This window comes from Labrus bergylta, chromosome 6 (assembly GCF_963930695.1).
Source record: "Labrus bergylta chromosome 6, fLabBer1.1, whole genome shotgun sequence".
In the NCBI taxonomy this organism is placed as follows: domain Eukaryota; kingdom Metazoa; phylum Chordata; class Actinopteri; order Labriformes; family Labridae; genus Labrus; species Labrus bergylta.
In genome coordinates this window covers 19,450,168-19,473,250 of record NC_089200.1, presented here as the reverse complement: position 1 = coordinate 19,473,250, position 23,083 = coordinate 19,450,168, and the positions used below count along the sequence as shown (strand labels likewise).

Below are 23,083 nucleotides of genomic sequence, written 5' to 3'. Positions count from 1 at the left end.
GCAAACAGAAATCATGTCCCTTGTACGCTTTTTACATTACTGCTTTGGAATGACATCCGCTACAATGACTGCTCAACATGGACACACATATTTGTATTCACTCTTAAGCTGAATGTCTGAAAGACACTGAGGATATCTGTTAGTGCTTTCACACTTGAACAAAACTCCTGAAGTTTTTTGTGGTGAGTTGTAAATGTGAACAGCTACATTTTTCACTTGGGCTTTTTTCCGTCTTTTACGGAATTATTTTCACAATTACAGAAGAATCTGAAAGCTGTCTGTCATTTTGACAGATTAGAATCACCGGGTGTCCACCGCTCCTTTCTAATTCTCACACAGCACTGTCATTAACCACATGTAAAGCACCTGCAGTAGACCTCCCAGTCCAGTTGGTGGCGAGTGTCCATAATTAATTAGTTATTGTTTTGTCCTGTAGGATATCTGACCTCATGTGCATGACATCGTTTTCCAGCTGCTGGTTGTTTTCATAGCATGGTTAAGCTATAGCCTATAGCTGGTGTGCTTCTGCACATTACAGTTCATGCACAAGCACAAGTACAAGAAATGAATGTGCTCAGGCCCGGTTAGTCCTGGAGCGGTGTGAGCTCAGGCCGATGGCGGAATGAATGGGGAGGGGGAACAAACGTGCTTAAGACTGATAGTCTGAGTGCGCCCTCAAATTGTTCTGCAAATTAAACGTAACCTGTGATCGACTTGTTTCTATAATCAAATGCTATAATAAATAGTTCATAAATAGACATTGTCTCATTATCATAAAGATATAAGAAGTGAAAATTATTATTATAGATTATGACAGAAATTTTACGACCCAGTCCGTCAAAATGTCAGACAACAAGAAAGTCTAGCCCAACCTCTGATGTGCACATAACTAAAATGCTGCATTATGTTTACTGTTGACCATTATGTTCTTCTCCACTGTTTTGTTGATAAAGTGATTCTGTAGAACTACACATAGGATTTAGTAGAGGAACTTGGGCCCCTAAAAGTTGAGATACCCCTACCCGAGGTAGAACAAAGCACAACCATATTTTTTCATAACTTGAGCATATCTAGTTTATGAAACGGATGGTTACATAAAAATATTTTACTGCAAAATAACTTTTTTGGGATGTTTTATACATCTTACCAAAAAACAAAAATAGGTAAAAATTAGGGCTTCTCCAAAAGGGACAGCTCTAGTCTTATCACATGTATCTCTGGGAATCAGAATTTCACCAAATTTGGACAGGATGTTCACAGATAGTTATTAGTTACAATTAAGCAAATTTTTTATCAATACCATTTTCAATTTTTGAATTTTTCACACACATGTAGTTTAGGCGGAAATTGAAACAAAAATTCAAAAGGTATGTATATCAAAGTCTGTCATTTTTTAAGTAAGGACACCAAACATTAAAATATGTTCTTTTTATCTTTAGGCTGTTATCTCAACATAAAAGTAAATTATTTGACTTTTCACTCGACCGTATGCTGTCACCAGCCCCTAACAGTAAACTAGTGCAGCCAGGATTTCAGGGCGACCTGGTACAATGCGGCCTTATGGATGTGTATGTGGGAGGAGGTGGCCACAAACAATAGATTAAGACTTAACAACAAGACACAATATATTTGTATTCTGTAATATATATATATATATATAATTACAATTTTTATAGTTATTCCTAATACATTTCTCATATTTTCTATCTTACATTTATATGATGACACTCAGAGTCAACCCGCTGCTTTCAACAATATTGTCACCTATGACGTTGTTTCTATTTCATTCTAAAAAATTAAAGCATTGTCTTGCCATCGGTTGTGAAATATTAATGAACTTAAAAACAGCATTGAGATATATATATATATATATATATATATATATATATATATATATATATAAAACCTTGAGTTCTTAGAAATTAAATATACTTCATATAGTCTTTTTGTATATCGGCCATACAGCCTGTTGTAGTTTTTTTTATGTATTTCAGTCATATAAAGATGGCGTGTAGTCACCATATCTCCTGCTTTTAAGAAGAACCCTAGTTACTCCAAAGGATACACTGGATGAAGGGATAGTTTTTATAATACCCTAAGTATGATAAAGTGTTAAAAAAAAGCTACAATAGCAATTTTTGTTGAATGATTTATCAGGAAACCAATGGAGCTGGGATACAAAACAATTCTTATGATGGCGTAAATGTGTGTAAGGTGAATAAGGAAAATAATCATGCAGACAGGTTTTTAAGAAACTTCTTTATAGACTTATTTTACCTCATTATATATAATGACATTTGATTTTAAATGCTAATTACAAAGGATGATTTCCACTTTTAGACAAAATGACTGTGAACCTGAGAGCTTAACACCGTACAACTAAAAACCTTTGTGTCACACTAAGCTTCCCCTGGGGACAAAGTTTGACCTCTTATCTCTTCGCTGATCTTGTCCTGTGCTTGTGTAAGTTGTGTTTACTGATGAAAAATCTCCTTCTGCCAAGTTTGAACCGTCAAATGTATCCCTAACTCTGAATCTTGCCTGTAGAAAATTACACCAACCCGCTGAAAGCAGTAACGATTAAGAATAACTTCACAGAAAAAAATATCTTCTATCTTAAGGTCTTGTTTGCTTTTTTAAACCATTTAAAGATATCAGTCTAACTTTGAGTGAGCTTCATAACCAACTAAAACAATCCTCCCAGGAGCTTTAGGAAAACAATTGCTGCACAAAATAACCATCAACAAAGTCAACCAACCAAACAAAGATAACACAACCATGTCAAGACACCACAACCAAATCAATACAGCAGAACTGAATCAAGACACCACAACTAAATCAAGACACCACAACTAAATCAAGACACCACAACTAAATCAAGAAAACAGAACCAAATCTAGCTGTCCCTTTTGGAGAAGCCCTAATTTTGCTTATTTTCGTTTTGCAGTAAAATATTTTTATACCACCATCCGTTTCATAAACTAGACATGTTCAAGTTATGAAAAAGTATGGTTGTACTTTGTTCTACCTCGAGTAGGGTTATCTCGAAAACTAAAGCCTTTTTTGGGGGTTTGTTCCTCTACTATTTTTATAGAAAGGCAAATTATTATCATTATAGCATTGTATAGCCGTCTCTCTTTCTCCGTCCGGCTCTTCCAGGTCATTCTTTTTACGTCACGTCTTGCCTCAAGAGACCCCCCTGAAAAGGCTGTCCTCCTGAAATTCTCTTGACCTTTTCAGGAGAGCATATGTGAAAATGGCTTGTGTGTGTTGTTACCAGTTGGGGGTGAAAGCCTTGACTGTGGAGGACCTGCTGCAGGCTCAGAAGGAGATATCGGCACACAATCGTCAGCTCAAAGAACAGACAAAGCAGCTCGAGAGAGACATGGCCTTGCTGAGGGACCACAGCCTTCTACTGGTAAGTGCTCAGGGCTTGATGCTATGTTCTTGTAATCTGCACCCTGTTACAACTGAACAGCATCATCCCCAGAGATTCACATCTGTTACCAGTTATGCTGCTTTACATTTTACAGCACATCTGTATGAGCATGTGACAAATAAAAATCTTGAATCTTCTACGATGGTAGTTGAAGTTTGCTCTGCACAGCCTCGTACTTCATGGAAATGTTTATCAATATTTTACTGCGCTGGAAAGCAAATACGAATAAGCAATGTTGTTTTGCAGCTGAAGTCTCGATGTGAGGAGTTGAAGCTGGATTGGGGCTCTTTATGTCTTGAGAGTTTATTGAAAGAGAAGCAGGCACTGCGCAGACAAATCTCTGAGAAACAGAGACACTGCCTGGAGCTGCAGGTATGTACAGTCCACCTCATCAATGTATTGGATTCAGTTCCAAATGTTTAATCTCTCTAGTCCACCCCTTTAATATATCAGTACTTTTTCTAAACTATGACTACAATGTAGCTATTGGGAAGAGTTATAGAAGTGCTCTCACAAGCATTTTTCTAGATAGGTCAGTGTTGTTGCAGAATGCCTGTTCACTTGTGTAATGGCTCCCTCTGGTGTTTGTTTGTAGATCAGCATTGTGGAGCTGGAGAAAAGTCAAAGGCAGCAGGAGCTGCTGCAGCTAAAATCATCCTACAGCCCCTGTGACGGCTCCCCATACAGAAAGAGCCTTGAATCACGCTCTTCCACAGACATGGACTCCTCTAAGATTGGCTTGTCTTCAGCCCAAGCTTTCAATGGTGTCAGCCCAGAGCTGTCTATCAACGGCACCAGCTCACCCTGTTTCCCCTCCAAAGGGGAGCTTCTCTCTCGATACCTACCAATTTCTCCGGACCATGAGATTGTACCTGTCTCCACTGATGCCCGGCAGAGGCAGCAAAGTTTCTCCCACGCTCTTCCTGATTACACACGCTTCTCCCCCGCCAAGATTGCCTTGCGGAGGCACCTGAACCAGGACTCTACTGCCTCTGCTCACCTGAGAGCTCCAGGGCTGACCACACACAGGTCTGTTTGCACTCAGTGATTCCAGTTATTAAGATTGCACTTTTGTATTTTTCATGTCTCCGAGTTACTACCTGTGGTGACAGACACTTAGAGAAATTGAAACTATTTTTTCTGTTCCTTTTTGTTATTTTAGGGAAATGGGTGGTGTTAATTCTCTACATGGAGCAAAGCAGAACTGTTCCTCTCCCTGTGTGTCAGATGCTGTGGGCACTCCTAAAAGTTCAGAGAGGGTACGTTTTTAACCCTTTTTCCTGTCTGCGCCGCCGTTTCCTACTTTCCTTGCAGTGTTATTGTCTCTCACTGTTTACAAATGATTTTCCATTGCTCTCTGCATACAGGGTAAGGAGAGGAGCCCATCTTCTCAGGGTGACAACAGCATTACAAGCCTTCCTATAAGTATCCCTCTGAGCACTGTCCACCCAAGTAAACTCCCAGTAAGCATCCCCCTAGCCAGTGTGGTGCTGCCCAATCGTGCTGAGAGACTGGTGAGTGCATACTGTATCATTACGATACCTACATTACAATGCTACAGTGAAGTACCTCTACATTAGTTTCCTGCTCTGCTCCTTGCATAATTATATATTTTTTAGATTTGTAAATGTAGCTTCTTTTTTTTTAATTTTTTTTTTACTGTTGTTAGTTTTGATATATTTTCTGCATTAATCATTTCAGAGAAGTACTCCAAGTCCTGTGTCTCAGACAGGTCAGACCAATGGTAAGGATTACTTTTCATTGATTTATATTAGTTGCTCAAATGTTGTATTCAGTGTTATTACGTTGAAATGAACTGTCACTTTTTATGGCTAATAAAGGTGCAAAACATGTATTGTTCAGTAAATCTGTATCTATATGTACTTTATTATACTATATTTTTAATTTCTATAAATCCTAAACTGTTAACTGTGAAACCATTTGGTCTCTGTAGGATATTCATCCGGCTCAGGGCTGATGAATGGAGGGTCCCATCCTGAGGACCATAATGGTGCTTCTTCATCATCACCTCCACACAACCACACTCTTCTGACAGGACCAATGGGCCGAGGAGGTCACATCCAGAGCCCACCACTCAGCACTGGAGGGGTGCTCCAGTATGCTGACGGACCCCCGAGGATCCTTTCAGATGACGGTCAGGATCACCAGGGAGGCGAATCGGACATGGAGCCTCAGGACAGTGAAATGCGGAGGAGGATCTTCTTCTCTTCCTCCTCGTCTTCATCCTCGTCTTCCTCTTCGTCCGGCAGCGGAGGCAGCGCAGGTGGAGGATCACGCCTCCACCATCACAACTGCAACTCAGCCAAGCAGGGATTCCACAGTAACCATGGAAACCACCACCACCACCAGTCCCCCGGCACGCAGCACACTCACCAACCCACACACACGTCGTCATCGCAATCCTCTCACAGCCTCGGCCATCAGGAGGGACGGAAGCGAGGAAGGAGGAAGCGTAACTCAGCTGTGTCCCTCACAGCCAGCGGATCCCCAAAGAGGAGGTCATTTCCTGGGCTTTGCTCAAACAACCACTCCTCAGGATCGCCACTCAACATTAACTCCATGGTGAGTCACCAGCATAACAAAAACATAGATTTAGGAACCTGAAATAGGTTACATTAAGTTTTAAAATGTTATGTAATTTGTGCTATATTGTTATTTGAAGAAGTCAGAAATTCTTACATCAGACCTTAGAGGCAATTTACGGTTCTGATGAGCTTCGTCTTTAATCCATGCATCTTTGATTCTTCTGGGCATAAACTCAATCAGATGAGGTTGCAATCACATTGTCAAAATGTTGTTTTCATTACCAGTTGTCATCGTATATAACCTGCCTAACCTAACAGGTGAACAACATCAACCAGCCTCTGGAGATCTCTGCCATCTCCTCCCCTGAACAATCAAGTCGTAGCCCCAGCAGGCTTGACTTAGACCAGCCTCCCATCTTAAAGAGAGAGCGCCCCCTGGAGCTCAATGGCACATGTCGTTACTCTTCAGCCCCAAGCTCTGATGACGATGACTCAGGATACCCTGCCGACAGCTCCAGTTCACGGTATTACATTCACTATCATGTAGATAAGAATAACTTTTGAAAGATATCTTTTGCAATATTTTCCTTGCTTTGAATGAAAAAACAACTGTTTTGATTGCTGTTGCTCTATGTGGATATAATCACACAATATGTTAACACCTGTTTCTTTGGTTTGTTTGATTGCTGATTGATCTTTTTCACTAGAATTGAAAGAAAAATTGCCACTATATCCTTGGATGGCAGAGATGGACCTGGCAGACTAGGGGATGGTGAAAGAGGTATAAAAAAACAAAGGAAATATCCCTTGTTAATATAAACCATAGCTTTACACCAGGGGTGCCCAAACAGTCGATCACGATCAACAGGTAGATCGCTGACTGATTCTCAGTCGATCGAGATGTTTAGTCAATATAAAATACAATTGTAAAATAGAAAAGTGATTTCAATTTCATCTCATTGCACTGTTTCCCACACACGATACCTGTGTTGGGAGCCCAAGTATACTTCCGACCTGTTTGTATTTAATTTTTCATTTATTCATGAAATTGCTGCATGCATGAGAGAGCGAGCGAGCGGGGGAGCGAGAGAGAGAGAGCGCGCGCGCAAGAGAGAGGACATGCAGGTAAAACCGGGGGGCTAAATGTTTTACCAAAAAGTCATATATAGAAACTATGCTACGAGTATTAAGCGCATTTGATGAAGCTGCAGCTACTTTTCTCTGCTCCTCTCTGCTGTCATGACTGTGAGCATCGTGGGGCACACCAACATACAGCACAAACGCACACACATACACACACACTTGCACTGGAGCGCCAACCACCACGCAAACTTTTTTACTTTTTACTTTTAGTGCTACAGCACACAGTTGATCCGTGATCTTTACGGACCGAGGCGTGAACACACGTGACCCGGTCAAACGGTCGGTTGGACTTTACTCCGTTCACTCTCACCGTGTCTGCAGCTAATTTAACAAAAGCAAAATCATCTCACAGCAGCCTGCTGTAGTCTGTGAACATCTCCACACAGATTAAAGTTGTTTGTTGTAAACTAAATTAAGGGAAAAACATATGTGATATAAATACAAACGTAATATTAAAATGTAGCCTACCCTAAAATAAGAGTTTAAAAAATGTGCATTATTTTTTACAGAACTCTCATTTATTATATCTGAAATTATTTTCTGTTTGTTGTTTGAGTATTAAATGCATTTGGAGGCTGTCAGTAAAGGCTACGGCTCACTATGTGGACTGGTAGATCTCTGCAGACTGGCAACTTTAAAAGTAGATCTTGGTTTAAAAAAGGTTGGGCACCCCTGCTTTACACTGTGACTATTTTGTGAAAACTGCTTTTTGTTTTTCCTCCACCAGGCAGAAAATCTGGCAGCAGTAGTGGTAACAGCACGGGCAGTGAGGCCTCCTCATCATCATCTTCCTCTATGTCCTCCACCAGCAAGTGGAAATCCACCTTTTCACCCATTTCTGACCCCAAGCAACCCAACTCAGAACTGAGACAGGGGGGCTCTCCATTCGGCATGGGGGGGTCGGGCCGGGGCACAGACTCAGATTCTGACCACAAACAACAGCATCAGCAGTTGAGGAGAGGGAGCGATGGAGAACTGTCCAGCTACATGAACCCCAACCCCTTCTTCAGTCAGGAGGTAGGGACACGGGGTGGAGGCAGCAGTGGTGGGGGTGGTTCACAGGGAGGCAGTGGTTCAGACCAGCGACAGGCCCTCCAAAAGCAGAAAGCCCCTCGTGACTGGGATGTGAAGACGAGTGCCAGTCAGAACCTCTTCATCTCTGCTGCTGCCAGCAGCGGGGGAGGTATTATGAGCGGGAAGGTCGGAGAAAGTCCTGTAGCAGTTTCCTCAACCACAGGGTCCTCTGTGGGACAGTACCTTGCGTCTCAGTTTCCACTCGGCGGGACCTCAGTCTTACAGTCCCTGTTTGGGGCCCAGACAGGCGGACCCACGGTGAGTGGGGCCGCAAGACTCGTCAACGGACACTCGGCCCTGGGAAGCTTCTCCAGTGCAGGGCTGGCGGGGGGAGCAGCTGGAGGTGAGCGACACTAACAAACTTATAATGTAGTTTTACCCAAAGTTGTTGAGCAGTAGAGAGGTCTTAATCTTAGCCTGGGGTCATCTGGATATTATATAAGTGGGAATCTAAGGGAAAGGGCCTGCTAACAGAGCCAGGTAAGTGGAGGTCCAGTGCTGCTGTCTATGTGTCTGCATCGCTGACGGTTTGAATGATTGACTCTCTGAGATGCCTCGCTTTGACATGTACTGGCTGCTTGAGTGCTGCAGTTGGAAACACCCCTGGAAAATGTTGCATATTAACGGAAAAAATACAAAAAAAGTGTTGAGAATGAAAACTAAATACTGAAAATAGACAAATTTGAACCAGAAATGTTCCTTAAAGATGTGTGATTTACCTTGAAAAAATAACATTTTACATCATGATTACATTACTACACTGTTATTTTCTGTGGGTGTATCTGTTTGATTTGTATGTCAGAGTCATTTCACTTGAAAAAAAAACAACAAAAAAACAGTAATAATATAGTGTACTAAAGAGTGGCCGAACCAATCTGGTTTAGTTAAACTCATAGTGGAATGACTCGTCTGGTCTGCTTTCTATGTGCTTGTCAAAGACTTGCTTGGCGCTATGCACAACCTGGCTCAGTCCCTCCTTCTCTCTTTGTCCCTTCTCCTTCTTGCTCTCTTTGCCACTTTCTGTCTGCTCTGTCTGCTCTGTCTTCCCTCCGTCTCCACTCTCTCGCCCCTCCCCCCTCCCTCCATCTTTGCTGTATGATTTGCAGGTATATTTCACCACGTGGTTCCCACAGTGCCCTCCCATCAGTTTGGGGCAACGCTGCCCAACTCTGGAGGCCTCAGCTCTCTGCTCAGTCTCTCCTCCTCTTCCTCCACCTCCTCCCAGCAGCACACCACACCCCAACCAGCCTCCACGCGCTTGGCCCCCGTGTCCTCACCTCTTCCCCTCTCAATGTCCCAGGCCCAGCACAGCCGCATCCAGTCTGTCCTGCACAGCCCTTCTCCTCCCACGCTCTCCCTCCCCCCTCTTCCACCACTGCACAGCGCTCCCTCATCATCGACCTCCTCCTCAACAACCACTCACTCTGATGCTGCACCATCTTCTCGATCAGACTCCCTCCACTCCTCACGTCTGTCCCACTCCTCCCTCCACCACCAGAGAGCCCAGTCATCCCTCTCTCTCTCCATCTCCTCCTCCACCTCTGCCTCCTCTGCCTCTGTTTCTGCTGCTGCAGCTACCGCTTCCCACTCCTCCTCTTCCTCTTTGTCCACCTCCTCGGCTCGTCCATTCGCAGTGCACTACTCCCCTCGACTGCCCCCTCCACCAACAGCCAGCAGCTCGGGTGGTGGTGGGAGCATGTGGAGGACTCAGAGCATGCATGGTACCCACATCGCCTCCCAGCTCCCCGGCTCCAGACCTAGATAAGGTTTGGGAGTGAGCGGAAGTGGGGAGGATGGAGAGGGGGATGGGCGAAGGGCAATCAGAGGGTGGAAAAGAGGGAGAGAATGAGAAAAAGAGACTGGTAGGGAGTGAAAGACACAGGATATCTGTTTTATTTTTCCTGTGCTCCCACTCGCTGTTGTTCTGATTGAACAAGGTAAGTCACCTCTCGAGCTGTAGTTTCAAAGTATAAAAACTGTACTGGGTGATAATCACTGTCAAGATTAGTTACTGTTTTTGTTTAGTAAAAGATGAACTCATGAGTCTTTTTCTCATTTCTTTGACCTTTCAGGTAATTGATGAAAACTACCTCAACATGAAATAAACTATGCAAATGTCCAGGTGTGGACCAGGGCACTCTCCTCACTCACCGGTGCTTCAAAACATCTCTGCTACCCAACTGCCTCCAAGACCGGCTTCTGTACCGGGAACTCTGTCACACAGATAAACACACATCGTGTCACACACACTTACAACCACCACTAATGGTCACCTTGAGCAGAATTCACTTAGTACTGGTCATTTCTGTGTGATGTGTTAAATCAATGAAAGTCACTGCTGGCTGCTCCAGAACTGAATCAACTTGTGTCTTACCTTAAGGTGCTCAATGCTGTGGTAGTTGATTTTTGTTTTAACATAGTCTCTATCATAGCAGCTTAGGTTCAGCCAGCAAAATCATCTGTTTTCAATCATTAATGTTACATCCAACAACAGATTGAAGCACAAAGGTTTCAACTTTTGAGCTTAATCTTAACATGTCACAGAACCCTCCAAAGCTTCATGGTTCACACACACAGACCAGTTCACTGGACTCTGCTCAGATGTCATGCAGTTTGATGTCTCTGCATGGACTCTCTCTCTCCCTCTCTCGCTCTGTTATCTTCAATTCTCGCTGCAACATTTAAATAGGAATCAAGATGAGGAACGTTTGGTCTATCGTCACACTGGATAGTAAGACACAGTAACACATGGAGCAGAAGATGTACAAGTCCTGGCTGGTTCATAGACACCCTTTACAAGTTATGCTAATTATTTTCAATATATAAAAGAAAAAAACCTTTAATTCACTTCACTTAAAACAAAAACATCACTCATTGAAAAATTCTGTCCTGGTTGCTGTGTTTGCCAAAAAACTGATTTATTTTTGACAAACTGTTGTAAAACCAGTTGCACTTACATTCTGAAAATAACTTTCCCCCGTGCTCTAGTGTTTTCATTCTAATATCACATTTAAGAAAAGTTTCCAGGTCTGCTTCTATAAGGAGCAATCAGTCATATTTAACCTTCTCTGAATGGATGAACTGTAGATTGAAGAATGTGGAAACATACATTTGAACAATGTATCTCAGACTAACTTTGAATATTTGGTGACAAAGTGACATCCAACGGTTTATGACACTGAGCGAAGACGAGTGCATCTTCATGTGTAAAAACAAACAAAACCTGAAACTCACTTACTGAGATGGTGCTCTGTGTTGACATGGTCAACCTCTCTGTGGTAGAGACGTAGTGTTATCAAACAGTTTAGGCTACACTGTTTTGTGCTTTATCGAACTGAACCCAGGTAAAAAATACAATTTCAGTAAATTCAAAGTCATTCAACTCTTTCTATTTATTAATGCTTTCTTCAATTTGGTAAATTACACTACCATGTGGGAAACTCTTACTGCAGGAATTTTTAACTCTTAAGCTAATCTTGTTTGTATTTATCTCTGCTGTCGGGAAATCCAGTTTTAAGTAAATACTTGGGACTCGAGTGTTGACACACGTTTGCGGACTAATACTGTGTTAAAGTTCAAACAAACGCACACACTCATGCATGCAACTCCTCACACACTGAGAAACAATGAACCATAACCACATTGAACTACTGGACCCTTCACACCTTTTTGTTTGCTTTTTGTAATGTGTTGTTTGTTTTTTGTAAACAATGTTTGTACTGTGAATGTGATACATTCTCTGTATAGATGTGTATAATTTAGATGATTATATTTATGCTGTCAGTCTTTTAATTTGCCTTGTTTTTGGTTTTTTTCTCTCTTTTGTTTTGTTTTTAAATCCAGAAATGTGTTGACATAGTAGAATGCAATAGTGTGTGTACTTGACTCACAGTCTGAAAACAATGGTGCTACATTTGGACTGTTCCTGATCTTATTTATTCTGCAGTGAAAACATCAAAATCAAATGGAATACTTGGTGCTGTACACAGGGACATTTTTAAAGCTGTTTTTTTTTTAGGGTTGGATGGGGGCATTTCTATTCTCATATTTAAAAATGCTATTGTCTGAGTCTTTGAATGCCTACTGTACACCTGTAGACACCACCTTTAAGATAAAAACTACTCTGTGACAGCCGGGTCAGAGTGCGAGGAGACGTGTCGTTCATGTTTCTCACACAGCAGGTGTAAAACTTAAGTCAGCTGCTCATCTGTTCGAGAACAAGACACACTGTTTTTGTACATAACTCTTTGTTTTCCCTTTTATGTCTCTCCATCATAAACAGAAAGGTATATAAATGTATCTATATACAGTCTATATATACGAGTATATCTATAAGTGAATAGAACAGTTTGGTGCTGGCGTCGTGACCTTAAACTCAACCTGTTAAACAGGAGGCTCCAAGCCAAGGAGTGTGAAGCTTTGATGCCACAGGCTCTTAGCAGATGGTGCCTGCAACAACACGGTGACACAACAGCATCTGAATCCTTGTGACGCACACAACAGAACTAGAAACACACACACACACACACACACACACACAGGAGGCTTGAGAAGAGTCGTTATCACTCTTCTCCAATGTTTTTACATCAGTTTCCATTTATTTTATACCAACCCAGACTCTTTAGGAAAAATGGTGCTTCTGTTTCCAAACAATTGCAATTCCAATTTTACAAACTCGAATGGTGCACACAAAACTACATGTGATCCTCTTACACATACTGTCTTTAGATGTCTTACTGGCAAGGCTCTACTACCTTGCAATGTGAGCATTTGTGTATTTGCAAAGATGTAAAAACACTTGTGTTAGGGTGTATGTGAGCAGCCAAGCTTCCTTTTTCTCTGAGAGTGGGAATACACTTAGTCTGTGTGTGCGCTTTGTTTCCCACTAGCTGGTGCATATCTAAGGGAAGATTAGACTAATAATGAAAGCTTTATTGTCCTGTCCTGTGCACTCTGCAGACGTGTGTTTCACCTGCAAGTGTTTAGGTGAAAAGCAGAACTTCATATTAGAACATACTTAGAGTCTATTTGTTACCAGCACTGAGAGCTCTTTTGTAATTATTTAATTATTGTTAATGCTGTTTTGATTTTCTTACTCTTGGTGTTTGATACGATCGCAGTTACATGTTGAGCTTTGAATTGTGTCTTCAGATTTCTGTCAGTTTATAATACTACTAGTCAGAGAAACAGCACGGTGCTCTCCTTCACTTAAAACAAGGAAATTGCAGCTATTGATCAATACTACTCTTCTCCTGGTTTGCTGCAGGGTTTTATGGGTAAATAATCCTCAACACAAGCTTGCCTGATGGCTTTCTTACGGACCAGTCAAACCTACGGAAGTTTCTCTAATCTCGATTGGCGGTGCTGTGTGTATGTGCATGTGACAATAGTTTTTGGAAATGGTTGAGATTGCAAATAATTACAGACTTCAACCAGTTTTAGAGCTTCTTGTACAATCAATCAAAGGGGTGAGGTGCTGTTATTAAAGTCCTTTGGTGAAAATGAGCATGATTTGAGTTAAAGCTTCTATGCAGATCTCCAGCGTGCTCCATTCTGGTACATTATTGTTAATCTGTGAGCACTTTGCACTCGAGGCTGTTTACCCTTAATCCTGCCAAAGGTCTTAACTCAGGAACTCCCCTTGAAATGATGTAAAGAACTTTATTTAAACTGCTGCATGTCACAAATGTTTTCCCCATCTTGTGGCATTATGAAGTCCCTTTTTTTTAACCCAACTCAGGACCAGTAAATCCCTGCAGTAAGTGAATTTCAAGGCAAAAACTACTTGGTGGTCTTGTCAGATTTCCTCAAAGCAATTCTCACTGTCACATACATGCAGCCTGTCCGGTGAGATCCAGCTCTATAAAATCTTTGAGTTGGTTTAAATTGTGAGAAGCTTTAAAAATGGCTACGACTTTCAGCATCTTCCTCATCTCATGAATGCCTCTCGTCTTTTTCTGTGTCTGTAAGAGGGAGGCTCACTGTCCTTTGTTAGGATTGCTCCTGTAATTTTCAGAGTAAACTAGCACTGGACACACGTGACCTACAGTTTGTGTATAGTGATCTCTGATCAATGAAGCCAGGGCAGGTTTGAGGTGCAATAACGGCAGACCTACTTTCCGAAAGGCCCGGGGGTATTCATGACAAAATTGTAACTGTTTGGTGTTGGTGCTTTTATCCTAAGATGTTATAATGAAACAAATGGAGTTAATGTTTTTTTTTTCCTGCATTTTATGATTAATAATAAAATGTTTCTTATAATATTTAAACTGAGCTTGTTGTGTGTGGTGGCATATTTATGTCTGGTATAAAAAAAAAAGTTTACAATTTTTTTTTTTTATCACAATTGGTGTTTCATTCTGAAATGTAATCGTCAATATCTGAAGCTGAACAAGCAAAAAACCAAACACATTAAGACATACAATGTCCTTTATAATGAGCTTAAAATTTTCCAAAGTAGGAAAATACGTCAACCATGTTGATTAGTTTGAACAATCAAAATCAATATGATTTCTTTGTTGTTCAGATTCCTGAAGCTTTCACTTGCAGCCACATATTGAAATGTTAATGATTACTTTAATACTTAGAAAAGTCCAAGGATGAAATGTTAATAAATACTTTAATACTTACAAGGATGATGTCCAAACATGGCCCTGCGTTTTCTTTGACATTAATGGACAGTGATTGACTCTTCCAAAATCCTTTTTTTTTTTTTTCACTTGAGTTAGTGAGGCTGTCTCTAAATTTATTTTTAATCCAAGACTTGATTCCCACAGTATACACAGATATATAACACCAGGTTGTTGTCTACAAGGAATGGGACGATGTGTTACCTGCCAAGAAATGTCCTTGAAAACACTTTGTTGATAACATGTAGCAGAGGTTGGACAAAAATGAACAGTGCTCGTCATTCTTGGCTTTATCTCTTGGGACTCATGGCTACTTACCAGCCCAGAGACCTTGACTGTCTGAAAAACAAGACGGCAGCTGTGAGAGTTGTGATGGGAGAGGAAGTTGGATCTTCTGTCTATATTTTTCCTCTCACTATTTTCACTTTTTTTTTTTGTTGCATGAATGAGAACAGATACATTTTACACATTCATTAGGATAACCACTCTGATATTTTATTCAGCACTGTGCAATCACATTTTCATTAAAAAAAAGTGTCTATTGTTTGTGTCTGGTCTAAGTGTCACAATGAATGAGCCCATTAAGTTTGAAGACTCAGTTTGACAATGAAAGTTAACAGTGAACTGCCACAAATAAACACATGATGGCATAAATGAGAGGTATAAGACTAGAAAACAATGCACAGCATGACTGTAAAAGTCACTTTAAAAGCTTTCTGTTAAAATAATGTTTAACACTTTTGAAAATATACGTATTCACTGTTTTGTCAAGGACTAAGGTGAGAAATGTGCAGTAGGCTACCACTGTTATAGCTGCCCATTAGATATAAAGCTAGTTAGCAGCCTGTTAGCTAAGGGTAGCACAAAGCTTAGTTAAAAGGCTAAAAACAGAGGGAAACTTAACCTAGTGCAGAACAACAAAGACAGAAGAAACAGTCTTATAAAACATGTGAATCTTACTTTTTAACATGTTACATTTGCTACAAAACACTGATACCTTTTGCCTAGATGTTGTGGAAAAGAGTCAGACTATTTGTTGGGTGGGCACGGGAACTTCCTGAAGTCTGTACTAGATGTCTGGCATCCTCAATGACAATTTGAAAGTAACTGTATCCAGCAAAGAAATTATTTGGCCCTTAACCCGAAGAGCAACCTTAAACGTGTAGTAAAAGCTTTGGATGCAGCCTTGGATTTTTATATGGATTATTATATAAATAAGAACTATCAGTAAGATAATTATGTTGAGAAGTGCTGATCATTTTGTTGTGTGTTTTTTTTTTTTGGCTTGAAATGCCAGGCTAGCTGCCTCCCCTTTACTTTTTGTTTTTATGCTAAGCTAAGCTAACCATCACAACATTATGTTGAACTTTTCTATAAAAGCTACTTTGGAGATAAAGTTTTAGTGTCCTGACGTCGAGCATCATTCTCTCACTGCAATGTTCTTTTAAAAATACAGATTTCTAGCTGCTGTTAAACTGGGTAGCCTCCTGTATATAATCCACAAAGTTTGATGTTTAGCCAGCACTTTTTTTTCTTTTTTTTTTAAAGCTGCGTAAGATAGTGTTTTTACTTAAAGTATTTTAGCTTGGGATCCCTTCACTGCGCTCTTTTTTTTTTCTTTTCTTTTTTTTTTAAATGACAGCACTTTAACTCATCTGTGTCTTTGATATATTACCAAAAAGGATTACAACAACACCGCTCACTTTACAGCCTGGGGCATACTTTGTTTTTTACAGTGAAAGGTTCATGAGAAAGTTATAAGGAGTCTCTCTGTAATTCTAAAACCTCCAATACCTCGCTGCCATAATATACATATACACAGGGCTGTTTAATGTGTGTCTGCACAAACACAACCGACTTTCGCCTATCATCTCTTGTTATTTGACCTAAGAATGCATCTTTCTGTACAGGAAACACTTCAAATAGAGTCCACTGGCTAAATCATCAAGGACACATGATATTCCTTTTTTGGCAGCGTGATCCCAGAGAAAGGAACGCAGGAAGATAAAACTCTCATCCTCATGCGTTTGACCACACAGTAACACAAACCGACCGAGAAATATGTTGGTTGTGGATTTGTTCTACTGTGGAGCGTTGATGCTTTGCTGGACCAGGCTCTACATGGCTTTGATCCTGCCAAACAACCCCACAATGACAGGTCAGACTGCACAATTAAAACAAACTCGACCCCTGAAAATTTGTGCATCATTATTTGTTGTATTGGTTGCATGCTCTTCCAGCTCTTTAGCATAATACCTTTCTCTCTTGGGAATGTAATTTATTAATTTTCTGATTCAATGAAAGGAAATCATCCCAAATCAAGCAGCACAGAGACAGGAGATGGTTTGCAAATAACAAATGCATCAATAAGGACCTCATCAGCCTCCACAGTTTCCAGAGATGCCCCTCAACTCCCACCGTGCTTTGTGGACAATATATTCACAGCATTACGTGAAGGTGTGGGTCACAATGGGGAACTCCCAAATCACACCTTAACTATGTTTGGAATCTGTACAGAATCTGACAACACATCAGGCTCTGTGTTGTTAGATCTTGTTAAGGAAGTCAGAAGAAACCAGAGAAATGGATTGAAGGTTTTGGATCTATCTGGAGGTAATATTGTCCTCTAATCATTTCTGTTTTATTGTATGTTTAGATGTTATGTTACGGCATGTTTTGTTTTCTCCATCAGGGCTGTTAGAAGGAGAAGAGAGTGGATCACTCAAGTTGGCCTTCCAGCTCCCACATTCTCATTTGCTCAAGCCAAGCCCTGTGTTGCTCTTAGCTTTTGAAAGTCCCCTCGCAGGAGAAAAACTGGATACTACTTTCACGAGTGAGTCACTGCATCCTAACACACAGGTAAGGAAAGGCTTAGTGTGAGGCACGATTAAAAGTCGCCCTGATGTTCCTAAATCATTTGATCATGTATATTTGTGTTGCTTTCCTGTTGTCTTGTGTAGACTGTGTGCCTTTCAGCAGAAACACAATACATAATGCTGGCAGGAAAAGAATCAAAGGGCAAAGTCCACAACACATGGAGGATTAACGCTGAGACCTATTCCCCTGTTATGAGTAAGAATTATTATGAGTAAGATACAGAAAAATGTCTTATTTCCCAAGCACACTCCTCACATTTCCTCTGTTTGCAGAGCAAAGGCTGAAAGACATCCTCATTGGTGGACAATCAGGAAGTAACAACTGCATGATTCCACTTCTGCTTTTCTCCGGGGAAAGAGGAACTGATACAAGGTTTACTTTGCTTTTTAGTCCCCTTTTGTTGATATTTTTCCACACTACTGTCAGAGTAGTAATTTGGAGTATTTTTTTAACTCTCTGTGTCAGAAATGCACACATTTCAGGTTCCTCCATGACCCCCTCACGTACCTCCTCCTTCCTCTGCGAGCTGAAGCGGTTTCTGGATGATGTCCTGCCTCTGGTCCATCCTGGTTCCCCTCAGCTCCAGCTTGGCTCCCTACAGTCTCTACCTCCTCTGACACTAGGACTTTCCTCCAGTGAGACCCTGCTGGCAGGTCTGATCAACTCCTCTGCCCTTACCATCTTCTCTTTCTCAAGCTGGAGCTCCAGGTTTCCGGTGCATCATGGAGAGTTGTCTCTGTCTCCTGCACTGCTTGAGGAGCTCAGGCAGAGGTTGGAGCAAACTGTGGAGAAGATAATGGCGGTAATAAGGGAGGAAGATGTGGGTCACAAAGCCACAGAGAGGCTTGGGAGGCTCAAAAAACACAGTGTACTTCTGAAGAAGGAGCCAGAAGCAGGTGATGTGTGGCCGGAAAGAAAATAGTCTCATAAAGCAAATCTTCCTGAACTGTTTTTTTTTTATCAGGTTCTTTCCCACAATCCCTTAAATGACACCCATGGAATGTTTCAAAAAGTGATCTTGTTCAAGCATTTATACTTTAAAACATAGATGTTACAACTTTATATCACACAATTGGTCTGTCACTCTTCAGGTCTGTTAAGACCTACACATGACGACCAATTTGAGTGGATTTAGATGTCCCAATACTTAGTTAACTTATCTGTGAATTTGTGGTAACGTATTCAAACCCCATCAGAGATTTATTTAATATTATCTATTACTTCTAACTATTTTTGTATGAATTTATTTTTGTTCACAGTAAGTTGAGTAAATTGTTGTTGTTACACTTATAGATGACCAAAAATGAGATAGTCTTACCTACAGCATTCTTAAACCAGGATTAAAGTCTCTGCCTTATATCTGTTGACATTGGCTCTATAGACTTTTTTTCTGACTATGATGATGACCTGAACATGTCCAACCTTAAACTTAAAGAGACTTTTTCCATCTTGTAACTCTCCAAAGTCACACCTGTCCAGTTATTACCGGTAATTGTGTAAACTTCTAACTATTCTAATGGTTTAAACATTACTCCAAGCTATTTTAACTCTTTGTCCATACATGAGTCTAACTATCAGATTCATATAAGGTCACTATTTTCACTATTTTTGGAGAGAATTAATGTCATGGATGGTTTGTGGGACAGAGTTCCAGATGACTAAGATATGCTGACGAAGTAATATTATCAATGTGAGCTTCAAAAGATAAGACTGCTTCCGGGGATGACACCAAAGCTCTTTACTTAGGGGGAGGGAGGGACTGTGGAGTCGTCAGACAGAAAAAATGTCAGACTTGGCCAGAGTGGATCTGGAGCCAACAAGGAGAACTTCAGTTTTGTTGCTATTGAGTTTGAGAAAGTTAGTCCCAGTTCTTTCTTTTACTGAAGCGTCTGTTTCCACTTCTGCTTTTACAGGAGAGAGCCAGTACTGTGCATTCCTTTTGCTGAAGGCCCTGCAGACGGTGGCCCGAGCATACGAGGTGGAGAAAAAACTGCGCTCCACCAGGGCTGGCCACAACAACTCAATGGGTGGCAACATATGTGGGCTGAGGAGCCTCACTGTGTCCCTTGAAAGGACACTTGTTGGTCCTAACACCGCTAACATAAACAACTGCCATGGCTCGTGTGCTTTCCCCCTGGTCAACGGCAACAACCACGCCATCCTTCTCAACATCCACATTGAGAGTGAGAATGTGGACGAGAGGGCGCCCTGCTGTGTGCCTCTGGCCTACGAACACCTAGAGGTGGTGGACCTGAACCAACATGGGACTTACCTCTCCATTAAACCAGATGTGGTGGCAAAGGAGTGTGGGTGTCGCTGAAGCAATTTTTATTGACATCTTGTAAAAATTCTGATCAATGCATGTTTGGAGGAGGAAAAACACTTTCATTGAATTATTGCTCAGATGTAATTTATTTAGTCACAGGGTTTGATTGGTAGTCAATGCACACATTTATTCACAGAGGTTGCTTTAAGTTATGTACTTTCACATTGAAACATTGTTTTTATTACACAGTAGATGAACAAAGCACATTGTCACAAGCACAAGAGCTTATCATTTATTGACACAAAATTGTTCAAGAGGTCTTTGTCTTTGTCTTGAATGTACACATTATCCTCACTGCTAAAAAAAAAGTATTTATCCAAGAAGTTATTTGAAAGTAAATATATTATGGTATGAAAATTGATGTAACGTTCTGTATCTTTATATTAATAAAAGTAAGGTATATTAAATACTTCTTTGTGTTCCTCACAGAAACCTGTTGCTGTTTTCCACCATCATTTTTCTTCATGCAGCTGTATACACATCAGTCTCTCATTTTGGGTTTCAGAATGACTTTGTTGCTCATAGGCTTTTTTCTTCTTCTTATCGCTCCTACTTCTTCAGATCCCCACCACCACGTGAAACTGTCCCAAATGGAAATCTGGAGGCAGACAGCGAGAAACAGCACACACGGTCCAGTTCAAAAGATATATTTCTTCAAACATGATGATACTAATACATCATTAAAGAAGAAAGAGAAAATATCGTCAAATAATACATCACTTCCTTATAACACTTCAGTACATTTTTATTCAGCTAAAGACAAGACTTTACATTGTGTGCATGTTACAAGGACTATCGAAATATCGAAATGCACCCTGACATCAGGAAACAATTCTATACAATATTGTAAAGTTTCCATTTGTAAAAGCCTGACATGTATCTGAGCAGTAGAGAGACAGACACAAGTGATAATGTCTCCTAAGGTCTAATCCTTTGTCAACTCCATTTACGGCTTTAAGATCTTTGAAACTTCGATCAACAAATGATTGAGTGATCATGATAAATGTGACCTTCACCGTGTGAAATATGACAAACTGTTGTAGTTTGATGCTGCAAAGTGTTGTTATGTTTGACCACAACACATTACATTGTCTGTCCTCATCTAAAAGCATAAGCACTGCTTAAGGTGTTTGGCTTTGTGAAAACATCCTCAACAGTTGTTATTCCTAAAATCTTTCAGTGACCCTGACTTTTGTTTCAATTGACAACTGACCTTACATTCGCTCTGTACATGTGTTCAAGAGAAATGTAGGAACATGTACTTTTTCTGGGTGAACATTGCTAAGTCATTGATCTAATATGCCTAATAGTCTGATAAACAAACCTAGATTGCAATAAGTTCATAGAGGTAGAAGGACAATTTGAAGCCAAAAAGGAAAAGAGTAAACTGATAAAAATAACTAAGAAACAAACAGAAAAATTCTTGAAGGAGGAAAGTGTCGATGATCTTTCAGTAATAAGTTAGCTTAATAAAAAATATAAATTTGTCCATTCAAATTTAGATTCATCTAGGGTATTCTTAAATCTTTTTTTTTCGGGTTAATATATTTGTATGGGAGGGGGGCGTCGGTTTTGTGGTTTAATTTGTAACAAATGTTTCATGTCATGTACGTCTTTGTAACCTGCTACTGGATGCTTTGAATTTCCCTCGGGATCGATAAAGTATCTATCTGTCTATCTATCTATCCATCTATCTATCTATCTATCTATCTATCTATCTATCTATCTATCTATCTATCATCCATCCATCCATCCATCCATCCATCTATCTATCTATCTATCTATCTATCTATCTGTCTATCTATCTATCTAAAGTAATTAGAAGATTCTCAGCCAAATAATTTCATTTCAGTTCATTTCAACATTTTATCAAGACTTCAAGATCAAGATGAGGAAAAGTTTTGGCATCATGATATGTTGACACAAACTTAAGCACTACTTTTTTTGTATCAGTTAATAAGTTTGAAAAACAGTATGACTTAACATAGAAACGAATGGGTTGGGTTCTTATGCTCATTATGATAGACAGATAATACCTGAGTTATTGATCCATCCTGCAGACTTCCAATGAAAGACCTTATACCTGTCTCCTCAACAAAAGAATCCATAGCATCTAGAAAACAGACAAAATACTATAACAGTGAACACCTGTTGACTTAAACTCAGAAATGGTTTACTAAAAAAAGCTTTTTATTGTGTGTGGCTTTGAAAATATTTCACACTAAAGTACTGTTATAAGAAGAAGTATCTATGCACTGGACATACTTTGTATTAGCTCAACAATTCTGGAACAGAACTAATAATACTTTTTGTCGATATAATGTAAACAGCCTAATTGTCATTTTCACTAAAGGAATTCATCCCTGGTGTAAGATGATAGTACTCACCATGCAGCTCACTGACCCCTGAGCTCACCAGCAGCACCACCAGTGCGAGCACTATACAGCGGTTCATAGTGAATCCCTTCCATGGATTTGGGACGTCACTCAGATTCTCGATAGAGAGAATCCGTTCATAAGACACTGCAGATGAACAAATATGAGTCACATGCATGGACAAGTCACCTTTGAACTCACGAACTTGATTGTTTAGCAATGACATATTTCTTACTTTTTAGCCCCTGTAGGTTGATGTTTTAGTCGGATCTTTGATGAAGCTGTGAATTTAAATGAATAACTTTTTTCATGCATAAAAACAACCGAAAACCACTTTTTGAAGTCACTGCCATGTGAACAGTCTTTTACGCTACTGTAAGTCACAGACTGGAAATTGCTGCAGCTCAAAATAGGCATTTGTAGCTGGTTTAAAGAGACAAATATGGTTAAAACGTTTTAGCCCAATGTTACAAGAACCAGTGCACAGAGAAAAGAAACGTACCTGATTTGACCCCTTAGTTGTTTCCCTCCAATGAAGTGAAGGTTTATGTGGCTGTATGGATAGTGATTTCTTTTCTGCAGCTAGCAGAGACAGTGTTACAAACAGCATGCACTCTATATTTGATTGACAGGCACAGATGGAAGATGTTGGGGGGGGGCAGTCATAGTGTGTA

At 40.4% G+C, this 23,083-nt stretch overlaps 2 protein-coding genes and 1 long non-coding RNA gene across 6 annotated transcripts in view; 2 read left to right on the top strand and 1 right to left on the bottom strand.

Annotated features, from left to right (window-relative positions):
- The window catches only part of dot1l (DOT1-like histone H3K79 methyltransferase), a 29,575-nt gene extending 15,100 nt beyond the window's left edge, over positions 1-14,475 (top strand). For 2 of the 3 annotated variants that reach the window (XM_065955937.1, XM_065955936.1), the window contains exons 18-29: positions 3,281-3,418; positions 3,686-3,811; positions 4,035-4,468; positions 4,602-4,698; positions 4,807-4,953; positions 5,141-5,183; positions 5,394-6,022; positions 6,304-6,509; positions 6,693-6,766; positions 7,856-8,545; positions 9,309-10,139; positions 10,275-14,475. In XM_065955937.1, the coding sequence (XP_065812009.1) occupies positions 3,281-3,418; positions 3,686-3,811; positions 4,035-4,468; positions 4,602-4,698; positions 4,807-4,953; positions 5,141-5,183; positions 5,394-6,022; positions 6,304-6,509; positions 6,693-6,766; positions 7,856-8,545; positions 9,309-9,967 (3,243 nt within the window). In that variant the 3' untranslated portion in view covers positions 9,968-10,139; positions 10,275-14,475. The remainder of the gene's footprint in view (positions 1-3,280; positions 3,419-3,685; positions 3,812-4,034; positions 4,469-4,601; positions 4,699-4,806; positions 4,954-5,140; positions 5,184-5,393; positions 6,023-6,303; positions 6,510-6,692; positions 6,767-7,855; positions 8,546-9,308; positions 10,140-10,274) is intronic. The other variant, XM_020632063.3, reaches the window with a different exon arrangement.
- A 146-nt stretch (positions 14,476-14,621) lies between these two features.
- amh (anti-Mullerian hormone) lies at positions 14,622-20,443 on the top strand. The gene is made up of 6 exons (XM_065955938.1): positions 14,622-16,989; positions 17,136-17,444; positions 17,524-17,690; positions 17,792-17,903; positions 17,981-18,604; positions 19,622-20,443. The coding sequence occupies exons 1-6, from the start codon at positions 16,893-16,895 to the stop codon at positions 20,026-20,028; spliced, it is 1,716 nt and encodes a 571-aa protein (XP_065812010.1). The 5' UTR covers positions 14,622-16,892; the 3' UTR covers positions 20,029-20,443.
- On the bottom strand, positions 20,102-23,060 carry LOC109982779 (uncharacterized). 2 transcript variants are annotated; one of them, XR_010666538.1, is made up of 6 exons: positions 22,912-23,060; positions 22,645-22,690; positions 22,422-22,556; positions 22,071-22,147; positions 20,445-20,632; positions 20,102-20,328 (listed from the first exon to the last, which is right to left on the bottom strand). It is a non-coding gene; the product is annotated as an uncharacterized lncRNA (long non-coding RNA). The 2 variants fall into 2 exon arrangements; XR_002277937.2 differs by having other exon boundaries at positions 20,316-20,632; positions 22,912-23,056.
- Positions 23,061-23,083: the final 23 nt, after the last annotated feature.

What these genes read in the sequence shown, in the direction of transcription:
- amh (XM_065955938.1), top strand. Translation starts at nt 16,893, where the DNA reads ATGTTGGTTGTGGATTTGTTCTACTGTGGAGCGTTGATGCTTTGCTGG. An exon ending in GGTTTTGGATCTATCTGGAG is followed by an intron (nt 17,445 to 17,523) that starts GTAATATTGTCC and finishes TTTCTCCATCAG; the next exon opens with GGCTGTTAGAAGGAGAAGAG. An exon ending in GACCTATTCCCCTGTTATGA is followed by an intron (nt 17,904 to 17,980) that starts GTAAGAATTATT and finishes CTCTGTTTGCAG; the next exon opens with AGCAAAGGCTGAAAGACATC.